This window comes from Morchella sextelata (genome assembly GCF_020137385.1).
Source record: "Morchella sextelata strain SCLS chromosome Unknown scls_7, whole genome shotgun sequence".
NCBI classification, from domain to species: Eukaryota; Fungi; Ascomycota; class Pezizomycetes; order Pezizales; family Morchellaceae; genus Morchella; species Morchella sextelata.
Window position 1 is genome coordinate 1,462,273 of NW_025408622.1, and position 24,133 is coordinate 1,486,405.

Genomic DNA, 24,133 nt, shown 5'->3' on the forward strand with positions numbered 1-24,133 from the left:
CAACCCCGCGCCCCTCCTCCTCCTCCTCTCCCCACAACCAAACCCACCTATCAAAAGATGGAGCAGTACCTCAGCCTCCTCCTCCTCCTCTCCCCACAACCAAATCCACCTACCAAAAGATGGAGCAGTACCTCAGCCTCCTCCCGCACGTGCAACAGTACTTCCGCCGCTCGCCGGTCGTCCCCGCGGCGCTCGCCCTGCTGACGGGCGGCACATTCCTGTACACGGTGCTGCGCTCGCCGATCGGGTCGCTGCTGCCCACGACGATCGAGTCGCCGCGGATCGAGCTGCCGCGCCTCACGCCCGAGGAGCTCGAGAAGCTGCCGTACCCGCCCGATGTGTTTCCGGGCGCGCGGTGGGTCACGACGCCGTATGGCACGATCCGCGTGTATGAGTGGGGCCCCGAGGATGGGCGCAAGGTCGTGTTTGTGCACGGCATTGGAAGCCCGTGTGTGGTTGCGCGCGACCTGCTGTGGGAGCTGGTGGAGAAGGGCGGGTGTCGGGTGTTGGTGTTTGGTATGCTCCTTCCTCCCTCTGTGAGATATAGGTGATATATATATATATATATATATATACTCATGGAATATAAGACCTCTACGGCCGCGGCTACTCCGACACGCCCCTCGGCGTCCCGCACGACCACCGCCTCTACGCCGCAGAACTAATCTTCGCGCTGCACTCGTCGCCGCAGGCCCAGCGCTGGCACAACTTCACGCTCATCGGCTACTCCTTCGGCGGCGGCATCGCGGTCGCCTTCGCCAAGCTGTACCCGCACCTCGTGCGCGACCTCGTCCTCCTCGCGCCCTCGGGCCTCGTGCGCTCCTCGCGCCTCGGCGTCTTTGCGCGCTTCGCGCAGGCGGGGTACGTCCCGAATGCTGTTGCGGGATGGCTGGCCGTGCGGAGGACGCACGGGACGCCGTCGGCGGAGGTTGTGGCGGCGCGCGGCGCGGATCCCAGGGTGAGGGATGCGGGGAGGGCGGTGGATGTCGAGGGGATCATCGAGTGGCAGGGGAGGGCGCATAGAGGGTTTCTGACGGCGTTCTTGAGCAGCTTTAGGAATGGGCCGCTGTTTGATCGGCAGGGGGAGTGGGCGGAGGTGGGGAGGGTGTGGAGGGAGGAGAGGAAGAGGGTGTTGGTGGTGGTGGCCGGGGAGGATGTGGTCATTGAGCCTGGGTTGGTGGGGGAGATGGTGGAGTTGTTGGCGGGGGGCGAGGAGGCGGGGAGGAGGGTGGTCGGGAGGGTGTTTGAGGGCATTGGACATGACTTTGTGGTGAGGAGGGGGAAGGAGGTGGCGGGGATTGTGATGGAGAATTGGAAGGGGGAGGGCGTCAATGGGATGTAGAGGGCAGATTATATAGGTAGATATATAGGTGGTGTTAATATCCTATGAGAATTGGAAATGTAGATATCGGTGTGAATGGGAGTCTGTGAATGACGCTGCTCTTGAACTTGAAAATCATATTCAAAACTAACTAGGACGTTGGGTATGATATGTGCACTTCAACAATCACCATGTAGTTAAAGTAATGCAGAACGGAAGAGAAGGGGATCGATGCAATACCAACAAGACCATGGCATCTATATACTTGGTCAACGAACGGGAGAGGCCTAGTCTTAAGGTGCACACTTAATTCTACAACACTGTGATACAAACCCGCGGGTTGTGACTTCATTGCATTGATCGACCTCTCCTATCGATATATATATATATATCCTTAAGCTTTCAAATTATAATAGTCCCCGGCCCGTAATATATCAAGATTATATAGTTGTGCAGCGTTGAACCTACTCGCGAGTGATCCGGCAGCCAATAAGAGCCCACGTTTTTGCAGTATTCAGATCAATTACCTTTTTTTTTTTGGTCTGAGCGGCTTAATCAAACCGCGCGAGTAGGTAGTACATAGTAGTTACACCTTAAGATCTGCTCTGCCCAGTGGAACTATTCCGTAAAGATCGACGGCGAACAGTTTTCTATATGTGGTTTGGACATGCACTGGCTTTAAAACTTATACATCTATCCCTTTATCTAAGAACATGACGTTGTCCTCGGGCTGTAACTATATATAAAAGGCGCCCTCGCCCTTTATAATTAGGCCTTGAATCCCTTATCGGTTCATCAATTCTCTGTCACTCTTGATGAAGTTGTTTATGCAATCCCTTCGTCTATATCCAGCAACTATAGTCTTCTGTGACAGAGGTCTAATTGATCATGAGGGAGGGATATTCATGCGCAGTTAACATACCGACATGGACTGTTTGTCTTACATCCGTTACACATTCGGGGCCTACCTAACTTGGCTCCATTTGGCGTTCTCCACTGCCTATGAGTGAGAGTTAAAAATGAGGAGTCGGTATCAAGGTAAGTCCATTTCAAACTGCTAAAGTCAAAGCTTCTAGATTTGTCTACCAAACTCAACATTTACCATGCCCTTATACTACATACAAGTGTGTCTTTATCTCTTATCGCAAATGCAGAATAGCCCAAAGCCCTTTAATGCAGTGTCCCGTGTCGATCAGCATATAGATGCCAAGACTTGCATCTTTACTATTTCTACTAATAAATGGCCGAAAGAGTGATAGCACATGTGGTGGTGGTGAGAGGAAATGAGCATAGAACCCACTTTTATTTCCTTTACAGTCAGTTAATGCTAAGGTAAAATCTAGATAGCTAAATTAAAAGGTCAACAATGTCTCCCGGAATAAGACCCTCAACGAAAAGTGCAGCGAGATGTCTAAAACTCTAGCTAGATGTCGACTGATTACTCCCGGCCCCGATACTCCCGTACCAGCCAAGCCACGCGCAATATCAGTCCTGCTCATACGTATACATCCCACAGCTTCAGATCATGCCCCAAACAAAACAAAACCCAGAGTAAGTCCGATTCCTTATTTTACAGCGCACACCAAACTGTCAAACGATAACAAAATCAGTAGTACCCTGCATACGGAGCAGCTCCCCGAAAGCGAGACGAACCCTCCGCTGTCAATTGATTACTTGAGGGTCCCTTTTTCAACTGTTGGGAATCGAACCCTCATGCACGCACTATCTATGTGGAATATTGTTGCAGGTTATGCTTTCCGGTGCACGTGCTTACCGAGGCTGCTTTGAGGTTGATATGGAGAGAAAACGATCCGTTGCATGCTGAGCTCTCGACAGCCGCGGGCTGCACTGGACCGAGAGACTGCTAACTCTCTCGTCTCGGAGCGATAATTGGCAGTCACCATGTTTCTAGAGAGCGTTATTTGGCAGATCCAGAGGGGGGAAGGGGGAAGGGGGAAGGGGGAAGGAGATAATCAATCAATGTGAGCCCCAAGACAGAAACCCCCCGATATGCTGCTGTCTTGCCTGTCTCTGAGGTTGACTCGCTCGGGCGCCTAAGACTCTAAGTGCTGCGCTCTGTGCGACCGTAGCGGGCCCGGGATTGGCGCAGAGAAGCGAGAGCCTCGGCTTGTTGCAGAACCTCTTTTTATCGTTCCCCCTGTCACCCACCGGAAGGACAGTGCTTCTGAAATCCCCCCAACATCTCTCTCCACACCTCCACGCTCACAGAACATCTTGATATCTGCGTCCACTCAGACCCCCCTGATATCTAGACACCTACAGAAGCTACTACTGCTCCTGCTACTACTACTACTACTACTACTATACTACTACAAGCACCTATCTAAACCCACATTCTTCAATCAGCTCCCCCCATATTCCAGGCAGACCAGCCCAGCTAGCTACCATGGCCCTCCCCGCCACCGTCCTCAAGAGCATACTCGCCGCCCTCCCCGTGCTCTCCTACCTGGACGCCAAATACCTCCTCTCGCACGACCTCCGCATCATCCGCTCCTTCCTCACCTCCACCATCGAGCAGGCCGTGTACGAGAAGCGCGACCGCCTCTCGCCCTACTACCTCGTCGAGGAGCTCGCCCTCTCGCCCAACGCCGCGCTCCGCGACCGGCCCCTCCTCATCTACGAGGGCACCACATGGAGCTACAAGGCCGCCCACGACATGATCCTGCGCTACGCCACGTGGCTCAAGGAGCGCTACAACATCAAGAAGGGCGACATTGTGGCGCTGGACTTTATGAATAAGCCGGCGCTGATATGGGTGTGGTATGGGCTGTGGGCCATTGGCGCGAAGCCGGCCATGATCAACTATAACCTGAGTGGCGAGCGGCTGCTGCACTGTGTCAAGACGTCGACGGCGCGGCTGGTGCTGGTGGATGGCGAGGTGCGCGGCGTGCTGGAGGGGGAGGAGGGCGAGCGGACGAGGAGGCTGCTGGAGACGGAGGGCGGTGAGAGGGAGGTGGTGGTGTTTGATGAGGCGACGGAGAGGGTGGTGGAGACGTGGAGGGCGGTGAGGCCGGGTGATGAGGAGCGCGGGGGGCAGAAGCTGCCGGATATGGCGATGCTGATCTATACAAGGTATGTTTTTGTAATAGCACTGGCTTTGTATAGCTGCAACTCCATCATGAGATATCACCCTCTCCCTGTCAATGATTGTCACAACCACTAACGCAACCACCCCCCCTCCACAGCGGAACCACGGGCATGCCCAAACCCGCAATCATCTCCTTCCAGAAGCTGCACTTCGGCGCCGGCTTCGCCTCGCGCTACATCGGCCTCAAGTCCACAGACGTCTACTACACCTGCATGCCGCTCTACCACAGCTCCGCCGTCCTCCTCGGCCTCACCAACGTCCTCTACGCCCGCGCCACCCTCTCCCTCGGCCACAAATTCTCCACAAAAACCTTCTGGCGCGACGTCCGCGACTCGCACGCCACAGTGATCCAATACGTCGGCGAGACCTGCCGCTACCTCCTCTCCGCGCCCCCGCAGCCCACAGACACCGACCACAGCGTGCGCATGGCCTTCGGCAACGGCCTGCGCCCCGACATCTGGCCGGCCTTCAAGGAGCGCTTCAACATCGCCGTCATCGCCGAGTTCTACGCCTCCACCGAGGGCTCCTCGGGCTCGTGGAACTACCAGGAGGGGTCCTTCGGCGTCGGCGCCATCGGCCGCAGCGGCTCCCTGCTGCGCGCGCTCATGGGCCGCAGCGCAAAGGCCGTGCGCATGGACGCTACCGGCGACATGCCGCTGCGCGACCCGGCCACGGGCTTCGCGGTCGAGTGCCCGGCCGGCGAGGCGGGCGAGCTGCTCTGGCGCCTCGACCCGAACAATGTCAAGAAGAACTTTCAGGGGTATTTCGGCAATGGGAAGGCGACGGATGAGAAGATATTGCGCGATGTGTTTGTGAAGGGCGATGCGTGGTTCCGCACGGGGGATCTGCAGAGGACGAGTGTGGATGGGCTGTTTTGGTACTTTGTGGACCGCATTGGCGATACGTATCGGTGGAAGAGCGAGAATGTGAGTACGGCGGAGGTGGCGGAGGTGCTGGGGGGCTGTGGGGAGGTGGCCGAGGCGAATGTGTATGGGGTTGAGTTGCCCGGGCATGATGGGAGGGCGGGGTGTGCGTGTGTGGTGTTGAAGGAGGAGGCGTATGTTGGCCCGACGGGGGCGGAAGTCAAAGAGGAGGCCATGAAGAGACTTGCACAGAATGTCGTGAAGGGGCTGCCGAGGTTTGCGGTGCCCTTATTCATCAGGGTGACCAGGCAGATGGTGACGACGGGGAACTTGAAGCATGTCAAGCATGATCTGAGATTGCAGGGCGTGGACCCGGAGATGGTGGAGGTCGGCGGGGACAGGCTGTGGTGGTTGAAGGATGGCGTGTATGTCCGCTTTACGAAGAAGGACTGGGAGGGGATTAGGGCGGGGAAGGTGAAGTTGTAGCTAGGTATCTTCTCTTTTTTTCCGTTTGCTTGTAGGTGTTTTCTCTCTCTCGTTTTTAAATGTATAGTAGTACTTCTTTTTTTTATGTGTGCCTTTTTTTTGTTGGTTGTTTTATATTAGGGGCGGGGAGTGGAATATATTCGGGATTTCCTTTTTTTTATTATTATTATTCGTTTTTCTTTCTTTCTTTTAAATGTCAGTACTAGTTTTTCTTGGTTGGCAGATGCTAGGCGGGGTTTATATAGATGAAGCTTTTAGGAGAACTTAGCCTACATTCCTCTCCTCCCCAACCGTAAGCTGCGCATAAGTGTACGTGAAACTAATTGATGATGAGGGGCTATTCGCGATCGGATGATTCGGAACTATTGACAACACTCTGACGGATTATCGACTGTAAATAATATATGCAATCATGCTGGTTCGTGCAATTGAATGACCCAACTTTCTGGACTCCCGACTTTCACAATCATCTCCGGAGGTAATTATTCCCAAACAACATGTACACAGGTGTCCTAGTTAACACGCCGCCGCCGCCATGTAAATATCTGGTCTTGCGACGTTTGTCAAAACATGTGATTAGTACTCACTAGCCATGGCCACGCTGATGGCCCCCACCCAGACAGCAGCCAATGAAGACCGGTGGAGAAGAGGTATATAGAGAAGCCTGATCTTCTACTCGCACCGCTGCCAGATTTAAACCAGAAAAGATAGTTGGTCTAAAGAGTCGACTACAAAAAGGTGACTCGCCATAGTTCTTCAATTGGGTGGCTTCAATATTCCGGCAGCGCTAGTAGGTATATACATACGTGAACTGTCCGAGTGAGGAGGGTGCCCGAGGAGCCATCTATGAGCATTGCGATTATTATTCTCGCCATCTGATAATCCAGCCTGTTCAATAATTCCAAAAAAAATAATCCCAAGAAATAATCTCTAGTTGTCCGAATTAACATGCCCTGAATATCCCACCATGAACACACCATAACCCTAACCCTACCCTTCCCTGTCCCCGGCGGTGGTTGTTGTTGTTGAAGGTTAGGGTTGGTCGGCCATGCTATGCATTTACGGGAATTTACGTAATTTTTGTAGCCAGACAGTCAATGATTCGGCCCGCCATTTTTTTTTAAAGCGTGCCTTAGCCCTACAAAGAGAGCGCGGGGGAGGGCCGCGCGGCCCCAGATGGGAATGATCGTTTAGTAGGAATTTGGGCGTGGGACGGCACGGACTAACTGCTTTTGTGGAGGGCGGGTGGCAACTATTGGGGCGGGGAGGCAATGATTGGGGGTTTGATTTTTTGGAAGTGGGGTATGGGGGTGGGAGGGGGCATGTGGAGGATGGGAGGGGGCATGAGGATGTTTGGGTATGAGGGTGGGGGAATGTGGGCGTATAGGGAAGGGGGGTTTGTTATGTAGGCTGGCAGGAAGTGGAAGCTCTTTGTTAATCAGTTGTTGGCAATGATTGCTTGTGGATTGCGGATTGTGGTTCTTTGTTAGTCTAACTGTAAAACTACGGACATGAGTAGCATAATTTGTGTCTATAAAGCCCATTGTCTATCCAGCTGTGATAATATAATTCTCCATCTAGATCTATATCCAACGACGATTTACTCCTGCCTCAGTGCTGGGCTAATGGTAGTGATGACGATGAGTGCTGGATCCTCTCCTCTACCACGAAGGAGGTTCGATAATTAATAGCATGCCGGACTTCACTTTCTAACACAGCACCTACAAAGGGTTCGAAGTTAGCACGGTGAGGTTGATTATAGGCAGTAAGAGAGAATAATGTACCTACATAGGTCATCCTATCCTATTTGCCAGGGCGGTAATGCGAGCAGCCAATCGGAAGATCGTGTTGGTATCTTGATGGCAAGTGTGAATGGTGAAGGTTCTATTGTTTCCTGTGTTTGCTCGGGCGTTTGAATAGCTGTTAGCAATCGAATCTGAATTGTGGCAAGTCGAGTTCAAGGATACAATTGGCATGGGTACGGTGGAAGACGTACAGAACCTGGTATTTTCGTTTGTTACGGGGATGCCTCCTTCCATACAGAGCATGAGATTTGGAGGATGTCTGCTGATGAATTCAATTGCTCTCATAAAACGGTCTTGTAAAACCAAAGGAGGAAGGAGGATGTTGACCAAGATCTGCACTAAGAGCCTGTCAGTCGAGCCACCCGCACTGCACAAATCCTTTCGAGACAAGTCCAGCAAGCTAATATGCTGACCCCCAGTGTGAGAGACTTTTTTGATGACTCCTAGCAGTTATGCTGCTTACGTAAATGCTAGTTCTGTGACTGAATCCAACAGCCAAGCCAAGATTGCACCTCAAGAGTTTAAGACCCTCCCTCAACACGTTCTCCCTCCATCGCGTCCTTGTCTCTACATCTCCAGAAAAAAAGTTACGCTCACTACCCCTCTAAAAACCCCACTCTCTACTATAATAAAAATGTCTGGAAAACCTCCACTATCTATTTGGTCAATCAAGCCCAAAAAGAAGAAGAAGCTGGGTAGCCCTATTAGCTCTGCTGATACCGCAAGCAACAACTCCAACGTTAACCCCAGGAAGAGAGGTTACGATGCTTTAATCAAAAGTGAGAAGAACGGTGACGAAAACGATGGAAACATTAAAAACGAGAGCGATGATGATGACATTGATCAAGAGCTTGAGGATATGTTTGGCGTTGGGATTACGGCCCAATCAAACCGAGATGAAGCCCAGAAACAACTGGAGAAGCGGGATAAAAGAGCTCGTTCAAGGGCCGTCAAAATCGAAGATGATGCAAAGTAATTAATCCCCTCATCCTGCTAGTATTTTGCATTTTCTTTTCTTTTATTTTCTTTTTTTCTCTTTGACGCTCAATGGCTAATTTATTAAATCAATCTTGCCAGTTCTGATCAGTCAAAGAAAAGGACGAGAATTCGGCCGGCCCCAACCTTGAAGTCAACCTTAACTAGGAGTGAGGGTATTGCACTTGGCAGCAGTGCGGAGAAGATACGCGCCTCGATGAGGAGGTTTTCGGAAAATACCCAGATCGAGGTGGATGTTACAAATTTAAGGGATTGTGTCCAAAGATTGCCGTACATCCCAGCAGATTCAATAATGGTCCGGTCACAACGCACTTTGGATGCTTTGACAGAGTTGGTACGAGCTGGTAACGCACTGAGGATTCCTCAGGATATTATTCTTGAAGCCCAGAGCCTTCGTGCCAGATGGCTGCGTTCCGATTTCGACAAAGCCTTGATGCGAGGTATCGCATCATCCTCGACAATCAATCGCGATGTGGTCCGTGGAAAGATAAAGCGCACCGGCGGTTGGCGGTTGGAGGAAAACTACCGCCACCGAATTAATGCTCTCGTTATCGGTCATAATGGGCTTACAATTGGCGATTGGTGGCCCTTGCAGATATGTGCTATGCGAGATGGCGCTCACGGAGAGATGGAAGCTGGTAATTTTCCAACTATACTTGTTAGATTTATAGAAACCAACTGACAATTGCTTGATAGGTATCTCTGGCAACAAGGAATATGGCTGCATAAGCGTTGTTATGTCGCACGGCTACAGCAAGGACGAAGACCATGGCAACAGGGTGTTGTACTGTGGCACAGTCGGTGTTCCTGTCAAGGGAACAGGCACCTGTGTTCCCTCGGGGGGCACGAAGTTGCTACAAATGTCTTTGAACAACGGAAATCCCGTACGCCTTCTGCGCTCGACCAAAAGCAAAAAGCACTCTGCCTATGCGCCGAGCGCCGGTATCCGTTACGACGGGCTCTACGTAGTCACCGCTTACGAAATCCTCGACGAGGCCACCCAGATGTATCGTTTCACTATGGACAGACAACCCAACCAACCAGCGATTAGGTACGAAGGTCCTGGCGTTAAGCCTAACGTCTACGATTTGAAGGAATGGAACAAAATCAAGGACATGATGAAGGGAGAGAGGTAAAATTAGAAAAATGGAATCCTCCTCCCGGATGTCTTTGTGCGGGGTACCATTGATGGGCAATGTGGGTGTACGGATGAAGCGTAAATGGATGAGAACAGCCGCCGAGGTGTTCTAGGAAGGGAGTCTATTCGAACGAGGAATCTTTGAGTTTACGTCTAAACGAGATTTGTTTGGGACGAGGTTTTTTTCGTCGGTTTCTTTCTATCATTTTTTTTCTCTCTTTTTTTTCCTGCTTGCTTCTGGCAATTGCAAAGGGTACTGTTTCTGGGTCGCGGGGTAAAATGTTTTTCTTTCTTTGTCAGGGTATGCGTCTATCAGGAACTCAATAATAGCGGGCTTAATACATCATTTTTGCTCTTTCTTTTTTCTTCTCTCTTCTTGTACCTATTATACCTTTCTTCTTTTTTTTTTCACATCTTATTTTTTTTAGTCTGTACGAATTGTATGTCATGTACGAAGCCACGATAAAGTCGACGTATACTGTCAATCACACCTCAATGTAAGCAGCTAGCTACTTAAGCCATTCCTATAAAGGGCTCAATATTATTCATTTGCTGTCTATCATATTCTATGCTCAAAATTTCGTGGGGGTCTTCTCGTTGATTTCAGTCTTGATTTACTGTCCGTTTTAAACCTTTTACTCCACCACCAATTTTTAGAGGGTTGATGTAAAGTACTGTAGAATATAAACTCTTGGTAGGGAGGAAAATCATTCTCCGAGATCAATTTGTCAAATATCAAAATCTCTCAGTCGTAAGAGCTTCTGAAATCCCTGCCAAGGCCTCGAACTTGTCTGGAGCTTGGCAAAATCCACAGTTCATTCTCACTCGGGGCCACGTAGCTCCTTCAATAATTGTCACTCAGGCATGAAGTTCCCAATACTGGCTACTTGTAATTATGTCTATATATCGCTAGATCATCAGAATTTAGGTGTGTAATTGTCTCCTATATATATACGCAAACCCTAACCCTACCTATTCAGACGTTCCGAGTCAGAATCAATGAGTAGTTCCGAATCAGATCCTATGAGGAGTTTTGAGTCAATGATCATGAAGGTTAGAATAACTTTGACGGGCGGTTAAACCTTAATCTATGTATATACATAGGCACTTCATGATCAACTCACCTGATGTTGCTAAGAACCGTATCTATGTAATTGATGCTTCTGCTATGTTATTAACTCGCTGCTGTAGCGCCTGCTGAGGTACCACATTCCTTAGTATTATTAAATTAACCGGGAAAATAAAGAGAAGAAATTTCACTTGAAAATACTAATTGAAATCGCTCTGGAGGCACAGCTTTGCCAAGAAGGTTTCTCAGCTTGTGTGGATATGTAGTCAATTTATAAAGCCAGGTTGTCTCTCAGGTCCACTTCACCGCACACCAGATCAAGGCACAATATACTTATATATCCCAGAACTCTCCCCCTCCCGCCCCCCCACATATGCTCTATAGACACTCTACATGCAAGCTGCCAACTAATCCCATGGTCCACCGCTACACAATCGGCCCGAACGAACACGCGCACGGTCTTCTCTCCGCACGCAAGATAAACACATATCTACTCTAAAGTATGGGACCTACCTTCTTTTCCTGGTTCTCTATCTTTCCATTTTCCCGGGATATGTGTCTGGTTTTTTCTTTTCCCCGGATTGCAGGATGACGATTAATTGCTGTATACGTAGGTCCATGGCCATGCAGTGGATAAAGCCCACGCAAAATTTAAAAAACGAAGATCTTGCACAGTTCCAGGGATGGCGGCCCTCGGAGGTGCCGCCCAGAACGCCGAGTCAAACAAGCATCTTGTGCAGGCTTCCCCACAGTCGGCTATTGTGCTGCAGCAGGCCCGGGCTTTATTTTCTTTTTTTCCTTGTGTTCCATGCCGTTGAATGGCTGGCTCTTAAGCTTGGGTGATATGATGCAGTATCGGGAATCTCCAATGTAGGTACGCCTACTCTAGACTTGCTCGGATAATTTGATGAGTATATATACTGATTGCTACAAGACCCATGAGGCCCGACTTCGCTGTAGTGGCGCCCGAGAAGATATGCAGGCTCTGCTCCTTCACCGAGACCGAGGCCGAGATCAGGAGCGGAGGAGGAGGAGGACGAGCTGGCCACGGGGGTTTAAATACTGCCTCATCAGTGCCAGAACCCACGGGTTTTTGGAGCAGCAGTAGCAGCCCTATATTATCAGCGGCCACTTAATTTTGTCCCTCCTCTGCTATAGCTAATTTACCTAATACTCCTCCGCCATGAAGCTCACACTCACCCTGCTCTCCGTCCTCCTGGCGGCGCCCTCCTCAATCCTCTCCAAGCCTGTCTCCTCTAACGCGCTCGTACCCCTGGCCCCGCGCACAAACAAGTACCGCGGTCATTATAACCCTGGCGGCCCGCGTCACCACGCGTTCCCGCAACACCATCACCGCAGAAAGGTACATCTGCGGGCGTCGCGCAATGAGACGGACGATGTAGCAGACGAGTTCCTGGCAGCTCTCAGTGAGGCCAATTGCGGAGGCACACTGGTGCTCGAGAAGGGCAAAACTTATGTGCTAGGAAAGAAGTTGGACTTGACATTTTTGGATGATATTGTGGTGCAGTTGGATGGTCAGATCTTGGTAGGTTATTTTTTGTCCTTGTGTTTAAATTTGGAGGAAGAGGGCGGTTTTCTGCAGGTAGTGGGAACTATGGGGACTTGTGAAGTTTGTGAGGAGCTGGCTTTTGGGAGTATATTAGCTATAGCTAGTAGTCTCGTTCTTCCGGCTTTTCCAGATACCTTCCTAGTTACTACAGCAGAACCAAGAGCTCCTCTAATAGTATATTATATTAAGAACCGCTCGCTAATCGGTCCACGAACAACAGTTTACAGATGATATCGCATACTGGCAAGCCAACAACTTCTTCCACCCCTTCCAAAACTCCATCACCTTCTGGCAATGGGGCGGAAAAGACATTGTAATCAAAGGCACCGGAGAGATCAACGGCAATGGTCAAGCCTGGTACGACGGCTTCGCTGGCCGTGAAATCCTTGTACGAACTTTCCTCCTCCATACTGTCAATGATATCTGTAACCCAAAACTAACCACCCCCCCGAATAGGACCCCAACAACGTCTACCTACGCCCTAACCTCTTCACCGCTGTAAACGCAACTGGTCTCCTCATCGATGGAATCACTCTCCGTAACTCACCATGCTGGACCAACTTCCTGATCACGTCCAAAGACATCTTCTACAACAATGTCCTGATCGAGGCCCAATCCACTAACTCCAACCTCCCCAAGAACACCGACGGCTGGGACTCATACAACGTTGACGGCCTGACCGTGACCAACGCGCGCGTGAACATCGGCGACGACTGCTTCAGCCCAAAGCCAAACACCACCAACATCTTCGTGCAGAACCTCTGGTGCAACGGCACCCACGGCGTATCCATGGGCAGCATCGGCCAGTACTCGGGCGTCATGGACATCATTGAGAACGTCTACATCGAGAACGTGACCATGCACAACTCACAGAACGGCGCCCGCCTGAAGGCCTGGGCGGGCGAGAGCACGGGATACGGCCGCATGAACAACATCACATACAAGGACTTTGTCATGGACAACGTCGACTACCCGCTCATCCTCACCCAGTGCTACTTCAACATCAACAGTACCGAGTGCGCAAAGCACCCGTCAGAGGTCAACATCTCCAACGTCACCTTCATCAACTTCACCGGCGAGTCGTCGGGCGCGCGCGGGAAGCTGACGGTCGAGGTTATTTGCTCGCCCAATGCCGTCTGCGAGGACATCTACATGGAGGGCATCGAGATGACCACGCCGCTGGGCGATCAGGTGTTTACCTGTGATGGGGTCACGGGCGGGATCGGCGTGGATTGTGTTGCGTCGAATTCGACAGAAGCTTTGGCAGCTCTGGCGACTACGATTCCAAGTACAAATTTGTAGTTTTAAGACACTTTATTACTTGTATATTAGGGATATGTAGATGCGAATAACGAGAAGTAATGACGCTAGGTATCACAGTGCCAATGTGAGAATTTACAGGTTTTTTGGAAGCCGCAGTAAATGATTGGTTCGTACCACCATAAAACACTCGGCCTACATCACCATAAAATCCACTCAGTTGCACGCAACCCACCAAGACCAAGAGAGAAGAAAGAGGAAGTAAAAAAAAAAAAAACTCCTAATCCCTAAGCCCGATTGACCTTCTCCACCAACAAATCGAATCGGAGCGGCCGATCAGGGGGATACGAGAAATTTGTCATTACCGCGCGGTCCCCCGAAGCGTACCGAGGCGCCAGCCATAATAAGCCCAAAAAAAGCCAATAGGTAACCTCCTGAGTACATACTGTAGTCCAGGAGAATTTTTTTTCTCTTGGAGAGAGGCAGTGTGAGCATTATATCGGCCTAAGTGCGGGTGCAAATTCTCTCTACTGCAGTTTACTCATATGGCCATGACCAAGTTTTAAACCATGGGGACAAGTCAGTCAGACTACATACGTCCACCTGCCCAGCAAGAATTCTAGCGAACACCAGAACCAGAACTCGCAAGAAGGACCAAGAACGCGAACACAGCCAGGAAGGTACAGCGGGCCAGCAAGATGCCAAGCCAGAGCACCCAACCAAAAACGCAACGGGTAAAAGCACTTCCGTGTTCAAGCAGCTTCCCAGCAGTGATCCGTGTCTTGGCGTGGTGGAGGAGAGCAAGGATGCAGGGCTGAGCTCTCAAGCCAATTACTTCGCCGCAAAACGTAGTACGGGAATGACCTTGACCGTCGGTGATAGGAAATGGTGTGGTGGGTGCGGGTACGACTGACTGTAGTAAAGTGCGCGTCTGGAGATGACAGGGCAGGAACCGCGACGGGCTCAGACACCGAACCGTTTGTGATGGCCGGATGGAGGAAGGCGAGATGAAGGGATGGGCGAGCAGGGGCGAGCGAGGGGGGGTGATATTTACGAAGATATATAGTATCTGTTTGTGCCCGCGAGGTATGGACTTCTTTGTTCGATACTATATCAAATTCAAATTCCAACGATTGCCAAACATTCAACGTCGAGAGCATTACGATCAATACTAAAAAGAAACTAGTGTCAACCATCATCATCATTTCATAACCACTAGTTGAAAACCGGATTGGTCCTTATAAGAAGCTCACCTCTAAAATACTCAACTGAGAAACCAAATCTTTCAGAAATCACTTTAAGTTTTAAACCTCTTTAAAAATGGATAACTTTTCTATACGCAGCAGATACGCACCTATTAGCAATACCAACAGCGTCCCGCGTCTCATCTGGGCCACAATTGTTGGAAATGCCGACCTAGCACTCACCTCACTCCAGGAGGGCGACGACCCCAACGTTTGCCTCCCCGACACTCTACAAACCCCCCTGCACCTCTCAATACTTCATAACCACCCCACAATCTTCCACCATCTCCTCGCCTTCAACGCATCCATCACTGCCGTGGACTGCAACCACCGCACGCCGCTCCACTACGCCTGCGATGCCGGCAAGGACTTTCCCGCCGCCAAAAAGCTCCTCGAGCTGGGCGCCTCCATAAACGCTCACGACGACACACTGTGCACGCCGCTGCACCTTGCAATCAGAATCCGGGGTTACTATTCCACAGAGCTGATACAGCACCTTCTCGAGCGCGGCGCGGACGTGAACCACTACGATAACAATGGACGTACGCCGTTACACAAGGTGGTCAAAGACGGACACTACAATATCGCTGAGATGCTGCTACGACGTGGCGCATCCGTGGACGTGACAGACCATGAGAAGAATACGCTCTTGCACGCCGCGGTGAAATGCTACGACCCTATGGAGTCTTTGGAGATGTTGAAGCTGCTCCAGGCATGGGGCGCTGGCGCGGTAGTCAATCAGACGGATGAGAACGGGAGCACCCCGTTGCACTGGGCGGTACTTGGGGAGTGCGTCGAGATTGTATACCTGCTACTTGAGTGTGGGGCGAATATCAATGCACTTGATAAGTGGGGCCGCACACCGTTAGATAGGGCGATCTTGGATCTCATGGGTATGTTGGAGGAAGCGCAGTCAGATGGGATGAAGAACGCGCTGAAGGAGCGCGGTGGGTTGATGGGAAAGGACCTTGTTAAGCCAATTGAGACGAAGCAGGCCAAAAATGAGGGAGCTGTCGGGTTCACTATGAAGGGCATCATGTTGAGGAGTAGGAAGAGCAATGCCCAGATTGGCGCAACTAGAGTGGAGTCAGAGAGAGGGCGCTCTGGTGATAGGAGTTCGACTAGGGCGGAAGGCGCCCTAAGGAATTTGCTTCCCCGAAGTAAGATATGAGCTGGTAGTTTTTTTTCTTATCTATATCTTTATCTTGGAGAGCGGGCCTCCCTTATTTTTTTGTCTCATTGGAGTTGGCGGGGTTTTTGTTATGATTATTAGTTTATTATAGGTCGGGGGTTGGCCCTGGATTGGCCGTACTTTACATTGTACAATATCATAGGTTCTGTATTTAGCGCTGTATCATTACTGTATTATTATTATCATTACTCGAACCGTAGAATTAATAGACTTTACTCCTGATATTACTCCTTGAGTTCATAGTATAATTGTGATCATGAGCCGGGTCGACGTTGGAACCAGAACTCAGGGCTAGGGTTATCGCTATCAGAGCAGGTCCACCTGATTGGTCCCTCCAACCTCTCGATCTCTTCCCCGAGAGGTAGAGTGTTTGCCGGTAGGTTGTCTATTGACGCCGGCACCACGTACATAGAGTGCTCTACATGCGCATATGCGTGTTTCATCTTCACCGGGGCACCACATCTAGCTTCCACCGGTGCGGGTATCAACGCACTGGAAACCAGGTCCTGGTGTTTCAAGCCGGGATCCTGGAAGTCGATCCTAGAACGTGTGTTTGTGTAGTAGGTACTGCAGCGAGCCGGGCTGGAGGTGTAAATCTATGAACCCGTAGCGGGAAGCTGGCGCAAGATGGTTAGCCACAAATCTTGATGTTACGGAATCAATGGCTTTGCACCCTGCACCCAGCTACATCGACGACTAACGCCGGCCGGTGTCCGTTAGGCAGCTATCTACAGGCAACCGGTGTTGCAAACACTGCAAGTGTCCTTCACAGCTACAGTGCAAGCTGTTGATGTGGTGGGGGGAAACGATCCCTGGAAGTGCTCCCCGTACCATCCAACTTCAAGTTTGTGGCCGTGCGGTGACCTTCTGTGAAGCACTGTGATATAGCAGGGGTATTCTGTCCCCCTATTGTCGACTAGGTGAGTAGAATCGGGGTATGGCACACTTGGTGCATGGCTGAGAGCAAACACGAAGACGGCTGGCAACTAGGACACTTAGTTGTGGGACCAAGGTGGTGAGGTGGGTTGAGCAAAGATTAATCACATTCTACATACCATTATCTATACACATGCACATGCGTGGTGCATGTAGGTACGCCGTGCTGCGTGGTGGCCGTGGTGGACAAGTTGGAGTAGTCCAGGCCCATAGAGACTCGGGGAAGAGCAGAATGTAGTAGCCTACGACCGTCCACATGCACAGCTTTCCACGGGGTGGTTGATTGAAGCATAAGTGATATCCTTGAGTGAGGTTGTTCTCTAAAAACACATATACTCCTAGCGGGACTTGGGAAGTATGAAGGTAACTGGTGACTGGTGGAAATGATCATATGGTAACTTTTAATCATCCCATCAGCAATATCAAGCGTTCCAAAAGAAAGAATGCTCCTGAGTTGCAGACCTACCTCGGCGGTAAAGATAACCGCTCCAAAGAAAACAAACTCCCTACCTTGTCCACCTTGACTTTCGAAGAATGTTTGAATGCCAGTTGAATCACAGCCCATCACTCGGGGTTACATAAACCCCTACCCATGCGATAACAGATAACGTTGCTACATGATTTCAGCTCGGCTGAAATAATCCATCCTCCCCAAAACAAGATTATTTATGTCGAGGGCGCTGGTGCTTTCCACCCCATGTAAGCCACTCGCCGCCGGTGGCGTTTATTATGCAAAGGGTCCAACCCCAATGGAATTTGAGATGGGCTGATTTTCTTCACGAGCTCCTAAGAGAGAGCTGTGCTCAATGGTGACGATATCTTGGATTCAAGCTATGGTTATACGTCTGGCCCACGATAGAGCAATACATTCATTAACATATTCCCGGACCGACAGGATGCTAATACCATTGAAGAGACGACTTCTCCTAGATCAAAAGGGAATATCCAGGAATGCCCCTGAATTTGGCCCAGGTAAGTGCGGCGTGGGAGTTCTGCCGACGTACCCACTACATCACAGTAAATGAATACAGGGTTTCAGATAACGATCCCTTAATAGCATACCACCAGGGTACCTGTATATATACACAACGTCTTCCCCCTCAGCCCACCAACCTTTCACTCCGAACACTCCCCCCAAAACTAAAGATATTTACCTCCCACCAAATTAGCTAAACTTCACAAAATTAAAAATGTTGGTCTCACGATCCCAATCCAACCTCTCCTCAATGTTCGACAATGCCATAGGCATAATCCGCTCCTCCCACCACAACATGCCCTCCATTGTGCACGCTGTCAGCAGCGAGAACATCGCCCTCATCGAAGAAATCCTCGCCGACCCCTCATCCCCCAACATAAACGCCACGGTCGACGGCAAGAAGCAGAAGCAGTACACTGTTCTCCACGTTGCCGCAAAGCTCACGACACCCACGGGCTTCAACATCGTCAAGCTTCTTCTACAGAGCGGTGCAGATGTGGCCGCGAAGGACAAGAGAGGGTTCACGCCCCTGGATTGGTGCTTCGAGAGGATGATGGAGTACCCGGATTCGACCTCGGTGGAGGAGCTGAGGGTGCTGAGAGGGATCTTTGTAGAGTTGGTGGAGAATAAGGCGGATATCAACTCGAAGGACGCGGAGGGGAAGACTATCTTGGAGAGGGCAAGAACGTGTAGGTGGAAACATCAGGATAAGGGGTTTGGCGCGGCGGATCATGTCATGGCGTTTTTAGAAAGGAATGGTGCCAAGTGAAAGCACCTTAATCGATGCTGCCCGTTTCTAGGGATTGGAATACCATGGCGCTATCGGAGTTTGGGGGGATTTTTTTTAGATACCCAGTGTTTGTACTTTAAAAGAACTTATATTCTTTACACCAAAGCTCTAAGACTCGTGACCAAGACAGTACTCTTGACAGCCCAGGGCCGTGAATCGAATTGTACGATTACGCAGAAACCATATGGAAAATGTCTAACAGTGCTTTCTGGACCCAATTAAACAGTAACAACCAACCCGACCTTGTGAGATTGTGATGATAGAATTGAATATTTCTTTGAGGCCACCTAGATTCTGACTGCTCTCCCAGATACACTTAGCGGGATAGAATTTCGGATGTATTTACTTACTACAAGTCTCCACCCGCTGCTTGAAACGGGTTTCCAACCAGAAGTAGCAGTGATGAGAAACATTCTTTTATACCCTAGACATAATAATAGCTAGATAGGTCAGCCGTTTGTATTAATCTGACCCGATGTTGCTAATTAATTATCAGCATATACTGATCTCATGAGACCGTGCGGAAGAATTCCATGGCCTCCTACTCGCAGCTTCATATAAGTAAAAGTAGATTTATCCTTTGTCATTTCAAGGCCTTCGGATTTTCTAGAAAGAGTAGCAATGTAGTTTTCGGGGTATAATAATATTAGTTTTATATCACAAGGTGGAGCTAGTCATACCTCTCAGACTTACGCAACTACATGTACTCTCCCGCACCCAGCGAGCTTGGAACCAAGCCTCATGCTGAGAATATTATTTTGTAATCATGAATCATCACTCGTATTGCCAAGAATTTCGGTACCAAAACCGACAGGACCATTCTATCGGCCCCTTAAAGGGTAAACAAAAAAATAGGATAGCTTTCTTTCTGGAGCATAGTATTGAGGATAAGAAGCGTCAAAAGCATTATCGACCCCTCAATACGCTCAAAGAGAGAAAAGCGGATATGGGGAGAGAGGGCGCCGGCCTAGGCTCTTCCTAAACTTTCTCACGAAAACATCGGCGGTGACTGTTATCGTATCGCGATGGATGATGATCAGTTTATTCTAAGTAAAAGAAAAGAAAGAGAATAGGCCGCAGCGAGACAGGACAGCAAGACAGGACAACAAACGCTCTTTACAGGCGGACCTGCACACGAGCAGCCAACGACTATTCACCAGTGACATCAAGCTGGGTGACAGAACGCACCGAGGTAGAGATTTTTGCTGAGTCGTCAAGTGTCAATTAAAAACACCCTAGAGTATCGCACCATGGATGTCCCAAATCGAGTGATAATCCATGAATGGATGTGAGAACCTCTAGAGTAACAAGCCTTAAATATTGGCATTCTATAAAGCATTATGCTTAAGGGTAGGTACTTCAGTCTATTCGGTGAGCAAGTTTTACCATCAGCCCCAAAATGATCGGCTCCAAGTAGCCAATGTCTGCTTAGCTGGTAGACATCTAACTACATCATAAAGTAGAAGTGTAATTACTTTACAGGCTACAAATTTTAACTACTGGTAATTGTAAGCGAGATGATTTTAGTAGAAACAATCCTTTCTCCTACAGTCAATAATAACCCAAAATCACCTGATGCAAAGAATTCAAATCCTGGATATCAAATTATCAACGCCCCAAAATACAGAGATCCTCATAAACGACATAATAAATTAATCCCCACACCAAAAACGACAGAAGAAATTATTCACATAGAAAAGATGAAATCCTCAACGCCGTCTGAATCCAGCCCAGCCCAACCAACCAAACCCAAAGCTACTAAGAATACCTGGTCCCCCTGCCAGCCTCTTCCACCTCAACCCTATAGTATCTCCTTCCTCCACTGCTCCTCCCGCTTCTAGCTCCAGCTCCACCTCCGCTGATTGGCGCGGCAGTAGCTTCATAAGCTCCCCAAGTCGCGCCTCTTTCTCTTTCAGCGAGTTCTCTTGCTGCTGCTGCTTGCCTTCTGCGATGCTTTTCCAGTTTTTCCTGTTCCTTACTCCTTAGTCGTTCTTCCTCGTCAAGTCTTGCCCGCTCGTTGTGAAGAGTCCACCCCGAGTTAGCGCCGTTGATGTACACGTCGGATACATCGCTGTCCATATCCGATACTACCTCACGGCGAATGCGTCTTCCAGAGCTGCCAGAGCGCGAGCGCGAGTGAGAGTGCGCATGAATGGTTGGTTCCTGACCGGGATAGTACGCACTGACACTTTTCCGGAGAACTGGTTCACCGTGAAGTGGGGATGAGGACCGTGATGGGCGGGAACGATCGCGGTGGTGGCCATGGGAGAGATGCTCTGGCGATTGGTGGTGACTACGGTAATGGTTGTGGTAAGCGCCATGGAGGTCGCTGTTACTGGATGAACATGACCCCGGGTGCTCGGCAGTGACTGTAGGGGCGTGGTAGTGGAAGTGCTGGGCACCACCTAATGGGGGAGAGGAAGGAATTTGGTCGTTAAGTATGCGAATTCCATCTACATAGACCGGCTCGGTAGTGAAAATTGGGGCAATAGGCGTAACGACGCCATTTTCGTAGTGATAGGGCTTCACAAACTCTCGTTCCCTTGTTCCTCTACGAGAGTGATGTCTCGACTGATGCCTACTATGCGGATGTCCACCTTCGCCATCAGAAGCAAATACTGTTTCTGAAGATACATGGTTACCATGGTGTCTAGAATGATGCGTAAATGGATTATTGGCATCTGACACGCCTGGTGCGCTTCTCGAATAGCGCTCCGCTTCTATTGGAGGTTCTGGCGCTGGTGCCGGCGCTCGTCTTGATTTGCGACTCCTGGAACTTACATAATGTTCCTGGTACTGTTGCGGTTGTGGCGCATAGTGGTGATGATGCCGGTGGTATTCTTGTGCTGGGGGTTGCTCTACATGTTCCCCACCCACCGGGACCTGTACCTTTCCATGCTTACTCGCCGGCGCGGTTGCGGCTGCTGCTGCAGCTGTGGCCTCTTTCAATGCATCCCTCTCCTTCTTCTTTTCAAACATCTCATCGTGCCATCTGACTGTTTCTTGGTCCGGCGCTGATGGAAACGCCTCAGAAGGTATTTCCCGTGGGAAGAACTCTCCTGACTCTGGATTTTGAAGTGGAAAAACGCGAACTGCTTCTTGCAGGTAAGGCACGTGTTCCACAGGATCCAGCAGCAGTTGAATAGTCTGCCATGTAACGAAGCCGCGTGATGTTAGTGCGGGGATGGATGGTGGGACAAAGTCATCTCTAGGACTAGGTTGGAGTGTATGTGAGCAACCTAGGGTGGTGTAGATTGACGACAATGCGTCTGGCGGCGTTGAGAGGAACAAATCTATATTGTTTAACATAAAATCAGTATTCCATTTATTTTATATTCCAGACTTTATCCACATTCTCGATGCGCTTGTAGGGAGGGACTTGAGAGAAACTTACCATCAAGATCACCTCCAACATTATGATAAAAGCTTGAGATCTTTTCTGGTGTTAAGCACCGTACTTCTAAAGGCTCTAACTTTTCTATCTGTAATCCCTATTAGCTACTTATCTTCTTCCATATTTCTTTATCTTTATAAGATATAAAATCCTCAAGCGACGTACAATGTAATTTGCGATAGCGATTAATAAATTCCGAAACAACGGCGTCGGTTGCGTCGGCTGTTCCCGACTGATCAGATACCCCCAGAATTCCTTAGGGCTGGGCGGTTTGGGCTGCGGCGGCGGAGTCATATTTCGCCTAGGTTGACGATCGCGATAGCGAGCAGGTTGGTTTGCAGGTACGAGCTCCAGCTTTGCGGATTTATCGAGAATATATAGATACTATGTTTATTGAACCCACACCGGGGAGTGGGGAGGGTTGAGTGAGAAGTGGAGCTGAAGCGAAACTAAAAGTGCCTTTAAGATGAGGCAAGCTTTAGTGGGCAGTGTAAGAGTTATGTAGTTACTAAGATGGTAGTAGCGCGTTGTGCTTCTGTTGGTAGATGGTTACTACCACTTGTAGCAGCTTGGCTGTAATTAAGTCGAATGAGACTTTTGTGGGGCGTGTATGGATTCAGTTATGAGTTTCGTAAGGCGGTTGGGCCAGGCTGAAAAGGGTGTGTATGGGTTGTAGATATGTTGAGAAAATGAGGGGGAGGGGCATTTAGGTACTTTAATATGGATCAGGGTGTGTGTTTGCCAGGGATGAGGTATGAGGTCAGTTGCTGAGTGTGTGGATGGATGGATGGATGGATAGAGATGATGGAAGAAGGAAAGATGGTTGGCAGGCAGGGTAGGGCAGCGATATTTTTCTTGTAATCCTGTGTACCACCTAAAAGGGATTGTCGGTGACTATCTCTTCTCTTTCTAGAGGAGGAGTGTATAGTATGTAGATTATCTCGCGGATGCGTAAACTACTCTTCCAACCAGCAGGGCAATTCACGGTATCAACGTACGATGTGTGCAACACCGGACGCTGGGGGAAGAGGACTCGCAAAAAAGAAGGAGAATGGGGGATGAGAATGAAAGAATAACTTCCGAACAGATCGCTTTTTAACGGGTCTAGATGGAAATTGAGACACTTTTCTGGATGTATTGTAGGCTGTCCTTCACTTCTCACCCAGTTTCTTGCAACAGGGAGGGCCATTTGTACAGATCTTCACACCGCCTGCCTACTCCGCTCAACAGTGTACCTACCTCATGTACTCTGCAACCTTTACCCATCCATATCCCGCATCTCTATGCCTATTCAGCAGCGGCAGAGGGGCAGATATGTGGAGTGGACTACCACTTCTACGAGGATACAGATGATGAATAGGCATAGCTTGATGCTAGATACGTGTGCAGTGGCATCGGATTAGCCAGCAGTACCAGATAATCAGCATTTCCCATGATCCCATCGCTTTTATGTAACGATGAGAGGAATACAAATACCTTTTTTTCTCTCCATTTTTTCTCCCCGCAGAGTACTCCATGTAGTACTGTACTTGCTCCATCTAGGGTCTCATGTATTGAAAAGAGTGCATGGGCAGAGTGGTTCGGGCTGTGAGGTGTACAAGCTCCCCACTGGCGTTGAAAATCAACTCGTTCGAGGATAGCTGACACGTCTTCCATGCATGCATGTGCAGCCTCGTTGTTGCGTTGCTGCGTGCCTACTCTACTCTACCATAACTCTGTCCTGTTGAGGCCAAGTAAGAGTGATAGTCGTCCGGGCTGAACCATGGGGATGATTATGGAGCATGGCTGAGAGACGAAATAAACAAATAAAGGGAAATAATAGAAACAATCAGCCACTGAGTATGTGTTCTCTAATCATTAACTATATGTACTTGGATAGTTAGATGTACCTATGGAAGCACTGTAACTTACAGTATCTGAAGAAACTATTCAACATCCGCGGTGAGTCTTCAATGCCAGTCCCATGTCCATACCGTACATAACC

General features: G+C 49.7%; 8 protein-coding genes across 8 annotated transcripts; 6 read left to right on the forward strand and 2 right to left on the reverse strand.

Annotated features, from left to right (window-relative positions):
- Positions 1–119: 119 nt before the first annotated feature.
- On the forward strand, positions 120–1,342 carry H6S33_012055 (uncharacterized protein; the record flags this gene model as incomplete). The annotated part of the gene is made up of 2 exons (XM_044843424.1): positions 120–516; positions 591–1,342. 2 exons carry the CDS (start codon positions 120–122, stop codon positions 1,340–1,342), a joined length of 1,149 nt encoding a protein of 382 aa, XP_044695723.1.
- A 2,386-nt stretch (positions 1,343–3,728) lies between these two features.
- On the forward strand, positions 3,729–5,779 carry H6S33_012056 (uncharacterized protein; the record flags this gene model as incomplete). Its single annotated transcript, XM_044843425.1, has 2 exons — positions 3,729–4,414; positions 4,528–5,779. The coding sequence occupies 2 exons, from the start codon at positions 3,729–3,731 to the stop codon at positions 5,777–5,779; spliced, it is 1,938 nt and encodes a 645-aa protein (XP_044695724.1).
- Positions 5,780–8,218: 2,439 nt separating this feature from the next.
- H6S33_012057 (uncharacterized protein) lies at positions 8,219–9,716 on the forward strand (the record flags this gene model as incomplete). The annotated part of the gene is made up of 4 exons (XM_044843426.1): positions 8,219–8,363; positions 8,433–8,556; positions 8,662–9,218; positions 9,277–9,716. 4 exons carry the CDS (start codon positions 8,219–8,221, stop codon positions 9,714–9,716), a joined length of 1,266 nt encoding a protein of 421 aa, XP_044695725.1.
- Positions 9,717–11,970: 2,254 nt separating this feature from the next.
- On the forward strand, positions 11,971–13,659 carry H6S33_012058 (uncharacterized protein; the record flags this gene model as incomplete). The annotated part of the gene is made up of 3 exons (XM_044843427.1): positions 11,971–12,333; positions 12,578–12,745; positions 12,814–13,659. 3 exons carry the CDS (start codon positions 11,971–11,973, stop codon positions 13,657–13,659), a joined length of 1,377 nt encoding a protein of 458 aa, XP_044695726.1.
- Positions 13,660–14,937: 1,278 nt separating this feature from the next.
- Positions 14,938–16,032, forward strand: H6S33_012059 (uncharacterized protein; the record flags this gene model as incomplete). The annotated part of the gene is made up of 1 exon (XM_044843428.1): positions 14,938–16,032. The coding sequence occupies one exon, from the start codon at positions 14,938–14,940 to the stop codon at positions 16,030–16,032; it is 1,095 nt and encodes a 364-aa protein (XP_044695727.1).
- A 561-nt stretch (positions 16,033–16,593) lies between these two features.
- Positions 16,594–17,111, reverse strand: H6S33_012060 (uncharacterized protein; the record flags this gene model as incomplete). Its single annotated transcript, XM_044843430.1, has 4 exons — positions 16,594–16,670; positions 16,727–16,749; positions 16,885–17,039; positions 17,109–17,111. 4 exons carry the CDS (start codon positions 17,109–17,111, stop codon positions 16,594–16,596), a joined length of 258 nt encoding a protein of 85 aa, XP_044695728.1.
- Positions 17,112–18,260: 1,149 nt separating this feature from the next.
- On the forward strand, positions 18,261–18,734 carry H6S33_012061 (uncharacterized protein; the record flags this gene model as incomplete). The annotated part of the gene is made up of 1 exon (XM_044843431.1): positions 18,261–18,734. One exon carries the CDS (start codon positions 18,261–18,263, stop codon positions 18,732–18,734), a length of 474 nt encoding a protein of 157 aa, XP_044695729.1.
- Positions 18,735–20,513: 1,779 nt separating this feature from the next.
- H6S33_012062 (uncharacterized protein) lies at positions 20,514–22,443 on the reverse strand (the record flags this gene model as incomplete). Its single annotated transcript, XM_044843432.1, has 3 exons — positions 20,514–22,048; positions 22,150–22,237; positions 22,315–22,443. 3 exons carry the CDS (start codon positions 22,441–22,443, stop codon positions 20,514–20,516), a joined length of 1,752 nt encoding a protein of 583 aa, XP_044695730.1.
- Between the last annotated feature and the right edge of the window lie 1,690 nt (positions 22,444–24,133).